Source organism: Mugil cephalus, chromosome 15 (assembly GCF_022458985.1).
Source record: "Mugil cephalus isolate CIBA_MC_2020 chromosome 15, CIBA_Mcephalus_1.1, whole genome shotgun sequence".
Taxonomy (NCBI): domain Eukaryota; kingdom Metazoa; phylum Chordata; class Actinopteri; order Mugiliformes; family Mugilidae; genus Mugil; species Mugil cephalus.
Window position 1 is genome coordinate 1858633 of NC_061784.1, and position 13950 is coordinate 1872582.

The 13950-nt window shown below is 39.2% G+C and overlaps 2 protein-coding genes across 2 annotated transcripts; both read right to left on the bottom strand.

The window, feature by feature from the left end:
- Positions 1-253: 253 nt before the first annotated feature.
- Positions 254-6575, bottom strand: chrdl2 (chordin-like 2). Its single transcript, XM_047607120.1, has 11 exons — positions 6442-6575; positions 6002-6114; positions 5811-5904; positions 5549-5694; positions 4035-4128; positions 3656-3717; positions 3053-3221; positions 2742-2930; positions 2471-2650; positions 1405-1497; positions 254-1289 (listed from the first exon to the last, which is right to left on the bottom strand). The coding sequence occupies exons 1-11, from the start codon at positions 6506-6508 to the stop codon at positions 1156-1158; spliced, it is 1341 nt and encodes a 446-aa protein (XP_047463076.1). The 5' UTR covers positions 6509-6575; the 3' UTR covers positions 254-1155.
- A 500-nt stretch (positions 6576-7075) lies between these two features.
- On the bottom strand, positions 7076-10776 carry spag7 (sperm associated antigen 7). The gene is made up of 7 exons (XM_047607866.1): positions 10634-10776; positions 9803-9870; positions 9619-9707; positions 9447-9531; positions 9273-9362; positions 8279-8435; positions 7076-8200 (listed from the first exon to the last, which is right to left on the bottom strand). Exons 1-7 carry the CDS (start codon positions 10716-10718, stop codon positions 8085-8087), a joined length of 690 nt encoding a protein of 229 aa, XP_047463822.1. The 5' UTR covers positions 10719-10776; the 3' UTR covers positions 7076-8084.
- Between the last annotated feature and the right edge of the window lie 3174 nt (positions 10777-13950).

Consider the following 13950-nt stretch of genomic DNA (forward strand, 5'->3'; position numbering starts at 1 on the left):
AGTTTATCCGGCCTTCCGGAGCTCTATTTAATGGAAGCCTTCAGGCGACGTCGGTGTTAGAGCTGCACTGCTGCAGCCAGCATTCAGACCACTGATGAATCACCAAATCACCCACAAAAGCAGCACTGAGACACACGTTGTCTTAGGTAGATATTCCCATTGCCTTACTTAGTGTACCGCACTTGATTTAAATGGTTTTATCCCGTGTAGGCTGTACATCCTCTTAAACACACAAGTAACAGCCAGAAATGAATCCAGAAAAAGTTATAGTTTATAACTGTGAATAGAGTTACAGAGTGCATTCAGCTACATCAACAATCCACTGTTAAATACAATTACTTAAAGTATGCAGAGTTATAAAATGTCAGGCTATGAAAACAAACCAAATCCTGCAGCTGCATAAAAATAGCTACAGTAGGCCTATATCAGACATCACAAAGAAAGGCTGCTTTCTCACCAACCAATACACAGATGTGAAGTCTCAAGGCACCCGCCCTTATGTATGGACTTGTGCTACTTCATGAAAAAAAACATTCACACTGTCAAACATATAGAAACGGAAATCATACAGGAGCCATACACTTTAAATAGAGTGATGAAAATGTACAATAAATATGTTGATGATAAAAACATCCTTAAAAACCTTTTACATTCCAACCCAAACATAGCCCGTTGTCCAATACATTCAAAAACACAGATGACTTTCACATTTCACGAAAATGGAAATACTGATCCCACAATGTCATTCATCATTTATCAGTAAATGTACATAGCAATGTCAGAGTTTCCAAATCTCCACCCACACATTCAGAACTGGGTGAGGCAACGCTCAATATTCACATTTTAGTTTCAAGCCTCCAAATAAGTCCACCAAATCTAATTATGTTTGAACTGTAACAGGTTTTTCACCAAGACAGTGGAAGACTCTGATATAGTCTGTGTTTTGTAACCTAATGATTTACAAGTAAAATATGTGATGATTAAAAACATCATGGTCAATGATGTATCAGTTAATAGATAAAAAAACAAAAACAAAAGAAACTTTATAAATGAGAAATTCCACTTACCAGAATGACAATGAAGTGCAAGATGTACGGTACGAATTATATATACATATGCTGTATGCGTCAGGCATGTTGGGAATGTATATGGTGATTAGGGTGAACACAGGCCTTCAGTTTGCTTGGGGTTCAGGAAAGTCACCACCTCCCGAATGCCATCTTCACAGATCGTGGTCTGAGGAGCTTTGCTCAGATTTTCTCCCTCGTCTTTAAATTTTTTCCATGTTTCTGAAAATTGAACTTGAGTTAGCGTGAATCCAACACCAAAAATTTAAATAATTACTTTAAATTCAGTCATATAAATGCATGCTTAGGTCACTTTAAACACATTTCAAGGACAAACCTTCGTCAAGTGTTGTGAGCAATGTGTAATTTTCTGGATGATCCATAATGTCTTTTCTTTGAACATCACCAATTTCCATTAATTGTAAAATACCTGTAGAAATAAGATGAGAATCAGACTCTGCACTACATTTGTCTTACATCTGTACTTCAGAGATTCTGGCAAATATTCTTATCTGTTTTGCTGAAAACAGTTAGATGAAAAGACTGATATCCCTTTCATGGATGTCCATTACATATAACTGAGCACCCAGTTAGCTTAACTAAACATTCTGTTGTGTACTACGATTGCAATGTCTATGCTGTTTATTATGTGTGTGAGTTAACTTGATGGCAAACATGTTTCAGCGAGAAAGAAATTGATCTTTTTCACAACCTTGTAATCAAAACTTTTTCAGCAGTCAAGTTTTGACAAATTTTCTAAAATGCCTTTACATTCTGTACATTATGCTACCCATTTGTTAGCTTGCTGCCCCATTGTAATAATCGGCTGCTTGTTGACACCAACAGTTGACTATAGGGGGTATTCTCATAACTTAAACGGCAAACATTTATTAACATTCTATAACATTTGTACACCACTTCCCATGTCATTAAGATAAAGTTTAGAAGTTCTCACTGTAGTCAAAACTAACCCTACTTGCTTGTGGTTGGTGCTTTTTCTGGTACTGTCTCTGTCAGGGTTCCAAGTGACTTGAGCCCACAGGGAACGTGACTCGGCAGACCAGTCAGAGATTAGTCAGAGAAAATCAGGGTGACAGCGTAGCAAAGCTTTTTCTGTTTGGTTGACACCAGAAGGATCCAACAAAAGCTAAATGGATCAACATGAAACTACAATGTCTACCAACATCTCTCTGACTGCACTATGCTTCCAAAAGCTAAGACTCACAAATGACTACAGTGACAAGTAGGTAAGAATCCTGCCTATATTTAGGAGGTGCTGTCTACAGTGGAAAGTGAAATTTTACTGGTATAGATCAGGCAGGTATGATGACAGTGATCTCAACCATATCTGGGTCAAAGTGTGAATATATGAAACTTTTCCTTTAATACAGTAGTCACAGTACCTTCTACGGTGTTCCACACTTGCACTTCAACCTCAGCCGTGCTCTGCCTTTCAACAGCGATGATCCGAACAGTGTTGGGTGTGTCTACTTTCATTGGTGATTCTACTTTATACACCAAGAGGCTATTTTTAAATCCAAGATAGCACTGGGTCTGGGTCTGGTTACTTTCAGCTTTACTCTCTAAGGAACAGAAAACAGAGAGATTCAGATGTTAAGTGTATTATATTTACAGCGTCATGATCAGTGTAAACAGTTCATTATGTTTGACTACCTGGACAAGTCTTGCAGCACTTTCCTGCTGATTTCATAGGCTGTTGGCACGGGTACTGGCTAGGACATGTGATGCGTTTGCAGTCTTGGAGACCATCAGTACAAGTGCAAAGGATGCATTCCAGGACCTTCCCCAAAACTGGGTGCCACATGTCTCCATGAGAGTATGTCTTCCCATTGTATAAACACGCTGTGAGAAATGGAAAACATCTGAGCGTTCTGCTACATATGGAAACAATCCTAAAGTTGTGAGGAACATGTCCATAAAATCAAATGCCTATAAATGATCGTTCTGTTTTGACGAAGTCTCACCTCTCTGGTGTTTCCTCTGCAACAGAATCTTCACAGTGGTCTCTGAAGCCCCTTTGAGGTTAAGTTTACTGAGGCTCAGGCCTCTGGGTGAAGTCTTGACCCTGGTGGGAGTGGCGCGGTCAGACCGTGCCCTGATCTGCTCTCCAGAACATTGGTCAACTGAATGCCTCTTTTGCAAACACAGATATAATAAAACACAGTTATCCTTCAGCTATCCAGCAGATGACTGTTGGCTTTTGTCTGAGTGGTAGCTGAAGGAGCATCTCATACCATGTCATAAATCTTAAAAATTCATAGCCTGGCTTAAGTCATCTGAATCACTGCCGACATCTCAGAATTTTCCAACATTTCAAATAGAACAACACTGCAACCCAGTCCTATTATTGAGAAAAATGTTTCACTTGAGGATAAATTATGAGAACTTTGCCCTTATTGATCACAGTGAAACAGATATATATGGAACCTTATGGGGAAGATATGTTTTTCCCCTGATGAAAGGCACTTTATCAGATCCTGTGAGATTGCTTATATTTTCAAAGACATTCAAACTTCTACATGAAAGCTATATCAAACATAATTAATGACGAATCAGCAAGAACATACCACGCCCCTGTTCAGTTGCTGGTTTCCATCCTCAGTTGACGAGGACCCACTGGTGCCATGATCTAAGGGAAAAAGATCAAAATTAATGTGATTAACATGGAAAATACAGCAGCCATCTGCATCAGGGCTGGGTTGTAAGTCACTCTTATCGTATATTTCACAGGAAGTTTTTCTTAATTAAATAAAAATGTTGTCAAAATTAAACGTAAATTTGATCATTTCGTCAGTTATAGAGAGCTTTCCACCCATTTGCATATGAGAGACAGCTGTGTGAGATGCACGTGCCTAATCTGAACCTGAAAATCCCAAAAAGTACGGTTTTAGACTGGAAACAGAATAAAGACATTTTTGAAGAAGAAGTCTGAAGAAGCTTGACTACCTTTACACACCAAACAACAGGTGTCTGGAACTGAAACTGGTGAGGAACAGGTGATAGGCTGGCATGTTTTCAGAGCACAGAAGATGTTTCCATTCTGAGGAGAGAACCACAGAGTTCATGTCTTGAAAATGATGCCACAGCAATCATTTTCAACTGCAACTACAGCAAATTATCATTCCACTGTGGAGAAACGAATCAGCTGGTTAAACTCCAAGCATGCCTTAAAGACATAAAGGCTTGGATGACCTGTAATTTTCTACTTTTAAACTCAGACATAAGAGAAGTCACTGTATTTGGGCCTAAATGTCTCAGAGATTCATTATCTAATCACCTGGTTTATTATTATTACCTTGGCCTCCAGTACTACTGTGAAAAAGTTGGTGTTATATTTGACCAGGATATGTCCTTTAATTCTCACATAAAGCAGGTGACCAGGACTGCTTTCTTTCACCTGCATAATATCATCAAAATTAGGAACATCCTGTCTCAGAGTGATGTGGAAAAACTAGTTCATGCATTTGTGTCTTCCAGGCTGGATTATTGTAACTCATTACTGTCTGGCTGTCCAAATAGCTCTTTAAAAAGCCTCCAATTGATTCAAAATGCTGCAGCAAGAGCACTGACAGGAATTAGCAAGAGAGATCATATTACTCCGGTTTTAGCTTCGCTTCATTGACTCCCTTTAAAATCTAGAATTGAATTTAAAATCCTCCTCCTTACATACAAGGCCCTTAAAGACCTAGCTCCATCATATATGAAAGACCTCATAGAACCATATTGTCCCAACAGATCACTACGATCTCAATGTGCAGGTCTACTTGTAGTTTCTAAAATTTCAGAAAGTAGAATGGGAGGTAGAGCCTTCAGCTATCAGGCTCCTCTCCTGAACCATCTGGAGCTGGACTGAACCATCCCTTAGTTATGCTTCAATAGGCCTAGGCTAAAAGGGGGATAATGCACTGAGCACATGTTCCCTATTCTTCTCTCTCACACCCAGCTCTTATCATCTACTTTATTTTTTAAAGCTTTTTAAAAGTTTTTAGAAACTTCTTGAGACAATTTGTATTGTTATTGACGCTAAATAAATTAAAGTGAACTGAACTGAATGGAAAACTGTGCTGAATTTTAACAGCAACAATGAAACAAGTCAACAAATCTAAAATATCTACTGTGAACCATTATGTTAACGTTACTGTTAGTCGTAACAAACAGTATTCAACTACTCAAAGAAAAATTTCTTAACATCACATGGCCTCTTAAAAAAAATCTTCACAGTATTAAAAATAAACAGTAATTTAACATTTCTGCAGCTATAACTTGGGCTGCACATACAATTAATTTCTGATAAATATAAAATTTACATTAATTATTAGTATTTTTTTTTCAAATAATCAAAACAATGTAACCCTTTCCTGTTTGTATTTGAAATTAAAGGTCTGAATATCTTCAATCAATAGGAACACAAATTAAAAAAAATAATTATAATAAAAAGCATCAAACTGGATTTAACTTACAGAACACGTGCACATAACACACTGATTGCTTTGCCTGGATGGGAAGAGGTTGTGTTTAGTGAAGGTCTCCCCTGGCTGGTAAATACTTCCATTATGCCTGCAGGATTTCACTGAAGCTCTCAGCCCAGCTGGGATCCTGGGTTCATCTGAGGAGGACATATCACACTGGGTCATTACAAGAACGTCGTTTCTCCATAAAACAAACAATCAAAAAAAAAAAAAAAAAAAAAAAAAAAAAGGATGTTTAGAGAAAGCTGTGTACCTGTGCATCTTGGACAGCACTGCTGAGGGTCAGACACTGGGTTTTCACATGGCAGAGCAGGACACTTGATAGTGTTACATTTCACATGGCCTGTCTGAAAAAGAGCAACGGCTTTAAAATTCAGCCACTTTGTACAGAACGTCGAGTAATTTGAGTGTAACGCTCCTTACGTTTCTCGACGTTAAACGTACCTCTAAGCACACACAGCGCATGCAGAACATAAATCCGAAAGGCTCCAGATAAGGATGCCAGCTGTCCCCTGGATTGTATGTCTTGTCTTTAAAAGTACATACCACCCCGGCCCCTGGATGTCAAACAATGAGAAGGATGAGCTTTTGAGCAACGTTTATATGGCGCACATAAATAGTTCTAACTAAAAATAAAAGCTTGGACAAATGAAACATTTTGAAAACTACATATGCCACAACGAACCCTCTCCTTCCCTACAGCTGTTTCATTATTTAACTTGTTGAGGCTTTTTATTTAGAGACAACAAAGCGCTTTTTGGAGTGAGTTTAGTCCGAGCAAAACCTTCCTCATCTGAGTCACATTTTCAACGCTTCCCCCTTCACTTAAAGCCCCTCACATTTGATCAGGACAGAATAAGCATCCGCAGGCTGTGTTGTCTTACCTTTCTGAGGTTTTAGCTCTGCAGCTGCAAACCAAATGATGAAAAAGAACAAAACTGTGGACTTCATTTTTTTTACACGTGCGTGCCCGAGTCTTCTGCGCGCAATAAATAGCTTTGTGTTTCTGCAGGACAGAAACTGCAGGACAGTGTGAAAGAAGGACATAAAAAATATTTGTCTTTTTTAATCTATGGCGCCTTCTTCAGGAGACAAACAGGGATGACAGTGCCATGAACGCATCACCAAAAGGGAGCGACCAACTAATAGAGGGGGAAACTGAAATACGTTAAACGGCATTTTCACAGTGAGAATACTGCAATTACAAGTCCTTCATTAATCATTTTAACGAAGTACAAGTACTCTATATGCAAATTAGTACCAGTTAACCCGTTTCATTGTATGCTCATCAATATTAAGTGTATTCCTCTTCTCTAAATAGGGCAGATAGAAACTATTTTAATATGCCATCATTTTATTTTAATCTACAATAATGCATTACATTTTAGTAAGTGGTCACACACATTAAGTCTTAATCTTATTTAAGAAGTTGCCATAGTAACAAATGTTGTGAAGCAAGATTTACTTGATATGTGATATGTACCCTACTGAAATATAAAATGCAAGTACACAAATAAGTAAAAACATTTTTAACATTTTATGCAGAAATAAAAGACATATTCAAAACACAGGCCTTATACTAATCTCCATTTATTAATACACATGGGGATAAAACTGTGCAAACATGTTAAAATAGACATTGTGATGCTGATCAACTTTTGCTCGACTGAATGGTTGACATAAGACCTGGAATAAAACTTAGCCGCCCAAATCCCAACAAGACTGGTACTCCACACCATGATGCCTTTTGTAAGCCATCACTCGGCTTCATAATAAAACATTTACACACTGGAGTAACAGAAAAAAAATCATAGTCAGTGCAGATGTACAGAAACAAAGAAACTCGCAGACTTAATCACACATTTCCAAAAAGTATTTTTCTAAAATGGGTTTCTTGTTGTGATAGACAAAATTATACATTTCCAGTTTCGCAAAAGATGGGAATAAAGAAAAAAAAAATCAACAAACCAAAAGCTGGTCAAGAGATGGCGTTCCCATTCCCCTTCATAAACCTGCCACGGATATTGGAAATATTGTTGGAGGGACTTTTCAGTTTTTTCAGCACCTTCTTAACCCAGTGGAACCAAGGCTCAATACATTTAATGATAAAATGTCCAGTTAGGACTGTAAATGCATAACAAATGCCATCTGAAAATCTATGTCAGGTGTAGTTGAACACCCAGTTCAATTGTAGTTGAACACCCAGTTCAACTACAATTTGTTTTATTATTATTATTATTATTATTTTAAACCAATTACTTAGACTGTAAAAACCAGACTGAATTCCACATGTATAAACACAGATGTATAATAATGTCCTCAATCAGACATACCTGAGCATCCTCCACTCCAGATGTAAGCAAAGGCTCTCTCAGAGAGTGGCATACATATTCAACTCATGCCTTGTCATAGAGATTTAAATATCTGACATACAGGATATTGCATTACAGGATGAATGGGACACAATAATGCACTCACACATGCACACACACACACACAGCAGGTAGAGAGCAAAAACGGAGGAGACTCAAGAACTGCTGCTGTGCGCCCCTGTGTCGTCCTCTTTCTTCTGCCGCTTCTTCGCTCTGATTTCATTCATGGCTTCCTCTATGGAACGAGTGTCCCTCTTGTTGGCCACCGGCACTAAGAGACAGAATAACCAAGAAAATTAATAAAGAGAAAGATTCAGCATTTCTGTGAGGCGGGAAATCCAAGACTCACCACAGCCGTATGCCCTGTTGGCCTCCAGCGTATGAGCTGCATCTTTGGCAGCCGAGGTGCCAATCAGGTGACTGTACTTGTCTCTGTAGTTGGAGTTGGGACATGCTTGTGAGTTCTTTGTCTCACTGGATGCTGCTTCCTCCAATGCAGCCTGCTCCTGCAAGAAAGAGAAAATCAAGGTAAAATCCAACATTTACAAACTGTAAGACAATATGATGCTGCCATGTGAAATATATTGCAGGAGTTCATTGTCAGTTCAGTTTTAAAACTATGTTTCTCTCCCACACCTTCTTATTTATGTTTCAGTTTCAGTGTTTTCTCTTTAATTAAGAAACTTCTGCACATTTATCGAACAGATGTCATCGTTTTGAAGTAGCATACAAGCTTCAGTATATACTGCTGGTATGAATGTCATTTGTCTACTTTCTGATTTTACTGCTTTATATATAGTTATACTATAGAGCGCACCTCAATATAAGCTGCACCCACAAAGGTTTTTAAAAAAAATGGAAATGTACATATATAAGCCGCACCGGGCTACCAGCCGCTGATATCTACTGAACTGATCAGTTTCCGAAGTGCTGATCAAACAAAACAGAAAAGTTATTGATTGGTTTATTTATTCCTGCGCACCGAAACCACTGAAGTCATCTTCTTCAGTGTCGGAGTTGAACAGCCTCAGAAGAGCTTCGTCACATACCTTTTCTGTGTCTATGTCAGTGTTGCTATCTGTGTGGCTGTCATCCCAGGGTAAAGCTGGCTGAAAATGATGCTTTTCGCATGCGGCCAGTTTTTGTTAAGGATTTATCGCAAAAAAATTTAAAATCCACAGAAAAGCCGCATCTTTGCATAAGCCGCATGGTTCAAAGCGTGGGAAAAAAGTAGTGGCTCATAGTCCGGAAAATACGGTATATTTAGTTTTATTTTTAAGTGCTGCCACCTAAAGACACTAACTGGATTTTTCGAGAGAAGACAAAAGAGCATCCACTCTCACTTTTAGTCTGCGTCGCTCCTCTGCCAGCTTTGGATCCCACTCCTCTCCTTTGCGATAGGCCTCCAGCTCCTCATCTGACGGAGCAAACTCCTGTCAAAACACGGAAAATAAGTCCCAATTCAGCTACAATTGTGTACTCATATGACTGTTTTTTAAAAAGCAAAACATTCAAACCTTCTTAAAAAGCATGACATATCGGCTCTCTTCATCCTCCCCGAAAGAAAAAGATGTCAGACCAGCCACTTCTGCTACGTCATGCCTATGACACAGAAAAAGATTCAATTTAAACAGGCATGTGTATGTGATGGGAGAGGGGTGTTGTTTCTTTGGTATGACAACTACTCACAATATACTCCTTTCAATCTTGCCCATAGGATTGTATTTTCTTTTCTGTTGTGAACTGTCTTGGATGAAATCGGACACCTCTTTCTCCATCTAAAATGTTGATGTATGAAGCTACAGATAAATACCAACAGCATCGTAGGGAGGTCACAGGAGTAAAAAAGTAGAAGTAACAAGTGAGGCCTCACCTTCTTCCTAAACTCTGCTTTCTTTCTTTTCTCCTGTTCTTCCATCTTCTTGAGTCTTGCTGCTTGCTCTTTAAAGAACAGTTTATTTGGATCAGATAAGATTCAAAGTTTGCATTGTAAACACAACAACTAACACCACAATTTATGACTTAAGTTACGAGATGGCCAATCAAAAGACAAACTTTCTGTAATCATTAAAATCACATTAGGCAAGGCTCAGGCCTCAAATCTGGCGTTGTACGTGTCTACAGTCTCTGATGTTTTTTGGCACACTTTTAATAATAAACACATTTGGACAGTCTTGTTTAATCAGAGTCATGTTGTGGCATCATAACAAGTAAAAAGTGGTTTATGTTCTTTATTTGTAGCAATACTCCACTCATCTTTACCACAGTATTACAATTTTGGATTTGAGATTTGGTACTGATACTGTATGTGCACAGAGAAAATATTCAAACTAGTCCCTAATGACACCTTTCATTGTTACTCATGATGAATTGAAACATGGCCTTGTAATGTTCTCGGGTCTGAGGCAGATCGCTATGAATGCTCAGAAATAATTTGTTAACACACGGGAGGCGCAGCAGATAAATACTGGTTGTTTACGGTATCTCCGAGTTGTCGGTGTTTGGTCTGCGGAAGGTACCACGGAGGCGGTGCTAAAGCCGGGACAACAGCGCTTACTTGAAAGCTTAACTGGCCAATGGCAACACCAGAAATGCGCTGTTCTCTCCTGTCCTTCTCATTTTCACACACAAAGCTTAAATCCCTCACACACGTCAAACCCTTGTCGTCTGCATTCCACCAGTTTCAAACTATCACAAACTATACCTCGCGCCTTTCGTCGGCTTTCCTGGTCGCCGACTGTTGGGGGTTTTTCCATCGAGTTTAAGATTGAACCTAGGAGGTCCGCCATCTTGGAATGATAGGGCAGACCCAGCAGACAGATGCTGTTGGCTGCAGCTGTCAACAAAGCGCATGCGCAGATGAACATTTTTTTTTCTTCGCTCTGTTGAAAATCCGCATTTGAAAACATATCGCGCCACCCCGTGGCGGAAGAAGTTAGGGGAGGGAGAGAATTTTTATTTTCATACCTAATCAAGGTTCCTTTAAATATGCCTGTTGCACTGTCATTATCTAGATGCAAGTGCAATGCTGCTAGACTCCTCATGCTCAGTTGTTCCTTGTTTTTACCAGCAACAATCTAGGTGTTTTTTAAAAAACGTTCCTGAGAGCGATGAATAATTAATGACTTTAATTGCCTCTAAGATGCTTCATATTTTGCATTGAATTAACAACTAAAAGAAAAAAAACAACAAAAAAAACAAAAAAACAAACACTGAGATGAGCACTAGGGGGCATGCTATACAAGTGCATGTCTACACCTGCCCTGTGCTGTTATTGTTTTGTTGACAATCCTACCTTGTGTCACCGGAGCAGTGTGTTTTGTGCTGTATGATTGTAGTTTCACGGCATCAGCAATAACGTGTGACCTACTGCCATATTCAGATCAGAGCAGTCTAAAAACAGGTCAGACTAATCTGTGGGTGGGGGTGCGTTACTCCTCCGTCTGGCTATAAGGACCAATGTAAGTACTATGCCAGGCGGTTTTCCTTTTATTTAGCTCTCTCTCATGGTAAAGAGAGTTCTTCTAGCAGGGTGGGGAATAATAAACAATTTCTGGCACATAGAGCTCAGAAAATGACAGTTTGCTTTGTAAAATACCTTTTCTGTGTCTATGTCAGTGTTGCTATCTGTGTGGCTGTCATCCCAGGGTAAAGCTGGCTGAAAATGATGCTTTTCGCATGCGGCCAGTTTTTGTTAAGGATTTATCGCAAAAAAATTTAAAATCCACAGAAAAGCCGCATCTTTGCATAAGCCGCATGGTTCAAAGCGTGGGAAAAAAGTAATTTCCAGTTCTCAAGAGGCAGCAGCTGTTGACTAACCTGAGTAAGCCTATAGCCCTGGTCTTCAGCCCTCAGCCTCCCATCAGTCAGTGATACTCTGTTATTGTGATTTGGACAGAGCACGGCGGCCCCCTCCCCCATGCTTGAAATGCTGTATAAATGCAGCATCCGGCTGACAACAGCAGTGTCTGAGAGCTTTGTGGTACCCAAACATGAAGGGACTGAGCTTGGTTCTCCTTGTACTTCTCCTGATTCTCGCAGCTGGGGAGGGTAAGCTGTAAATACATCCACTTTGATGAAATCACGCAAATGTTAAATGCTCGGACTTCAATGTGATTCTCCAAAGCCTGCTTGTGTGCCTTAGAGGAAAGAATACAAGAGTTTTCTGTTAAAGGATTTCATTGTCATTAAATGCACAAGCAGCATTAATCAAAGGCACTGGAACATATTTGTGAAAAAAAAAAAAAAAAATCTACAGGAAATGATCCAGAAATGCAGTATTGGACCTGTGGCTATAGAGGACTCTGCAGACGGTTCTGCCACGCTCAGGAATATATTGTCGGTCATCATGGTTGCCCTCGGCGATACAGGTAGGCCTGCAAATATTTTTTGGTAGAACTTTGTAATATTTGAGCAACACTTTCAGGAAATCAACAGAACGAACAAAAACATGAATTTTAAGGATGATAAAAAGAAATTGCTGCTAAGATACATTTTCTCCTTTCATAGATGCTGTGCTGTGCGGTCTTAGCACTGCTCCGTCTTGTGATGCCTGATCACAGCATATTCTTGCTGGTAACTGACACCACTTACTCCTGGATGCACCATTTTGACATTTTAAATGTCACCCAGCCCCTCTTTGCCTCTTAACTATACGTGGGATCTGATAACTCTTTTGAACTGGACTTTATGTAGTTAAGACAAAACTCATTTATATCTATTAGATGTGTAGGTGCATTCATGTTACCCGGATTGATTTATTCATACATTATTAATATTATGATTTCAGAATAGATTCTTCGTGAACTGTTTCTCTCTGAAATGCAGTGTTGCCAATAAATAAAAATTTAAAAAATGAATAAATGATTGATGTTTGGTTTGTTTCTATTTAGACAGAACAAAATTCCAGCTTTAATGAAATTGTTCTTAACATAATGGAAAATATTTATTTTTTACATCTGAAAAACACAAAGTTCTCTAAAACAAACTGATAAAACTTCTCTGAGATGCTCAGTGCCTCAACTTGGCTTGAACATGAGGTAATAACAGCATGGAAAGCAGCTGGAGTGGAGTCTGGCATTCTTGTGCTCCGGCCCTGCACCGACATAGTGCGCCGACAATAGTGGTCAAGTGACTGACCCAAACAGCCGTGATGGAACAGAGCTTTTGTGAATGAAGTGTTATGTCTCGTGCCCGTGTTTATGTCATCTCACCATTCTGTCTGTCTGGACGACATTGTCTGGAACGGACGGACAATGTCACAATCCAGCAGTCACGATTGCAAAGCACATTCATTGTCACATTGTCTGTCTGTCTCTGATCGTGAGGTCAAATTGTCTTTGCTGGTGGGCTTTGTGCTTTCATTATTTTTGTCAATTTGGGAAACAGCAAAGCTATGAAAAAGAAAAAAAGATTCAAACAATCTCAACATAAATGGACAACTCAGTAATTATAAAGTACTGACATCGAGTAACAATCTAATTTCTTCATCCATGTGGTTATGTTGTACCACAGTAGTTAAACAGAGCCAGGATCTGAAGATGGTTGACGCGCGGCCCGGGCTAGTACGTGTTAAAGGCATGGATGCTATTTGTAAACACCAGCCGCTGCATTGTGGCCTGCATTGTCATCTGGGTTGAATCTTTGTACTGTTTAGACAGCACAGCGTGACCGAGCCACAAAGGGGGAAATCTGTTTACACGTTTGTCTTCAAAAAGCACACAGAAGCTGCTTAAAAAGAAAGTTATTACAGAATGGATGTGTGTTTGAACCGTGCTGTTGCAGAGAAAACAGGTGGGCTGTATGAACTGAGACAAAATAGCCACTCAGATCTTCTAATAATAACAGCATACCAAAATAAAATAGTGACTTTAAATAGGAACACTTATATAACACGTATACAAGGGAGGTCATGTTGAAACATCCTTGATGCTTTTACACATTTCATGCAGACAGTTAGGTTTGGGCCTACATAGTATTGAGAGATGCATTCAGTTTTTCAAAGCATGATCACAGTGATGT

Excerpts from the sequence above, each read along its gene's own strand:
- spag7 (XM_047607866.1), bottom strand. The coding sequence starts at position 10,718 with ATGGCGGACCTCCTAGGTTCAATCTTAAACTCGATGGAAAAACCCCCA. Across the intron at positions 9,708-9,802 it reads AAGCAGAGTTTAGGAAGAAG|ATGGAGAAAGAGGTGTCCGA; the intron begins GTGAGGCCTCAC and ends TCAACATTTTAG. Across the intron at positions 9,532-9,618 it reads AAGATTGAAAGGAGTATATT|GCATGACGTAGCAGAAGTGG; the intron begins GTGAGTAGTTGT and ends TCTGTGTCATAG.
- chrdl2 (XM_047607120.1), bottom strand. The coding sequence starts at position 6,508 with ATGAAGTCCACAGTTTTGTTCTTTTTCATCATTTGGTTTGCAGCTGCA. Across the intron at positions 2,931-3,052 it reads GCAGAGGAAACACCAGAGAG|CGTGTTTATACAATGGGAAG; the intron begins GTGAGACTTCGT and ends CATTTCTCACAG. Across the intron at positions 1,498-2,470 it reads AGTGTGGAACACCGTAGAAG|GTATTTTACAATTAATGGAA; the intron begins GTACTGTGACTA and ends TTATTTCTACAG.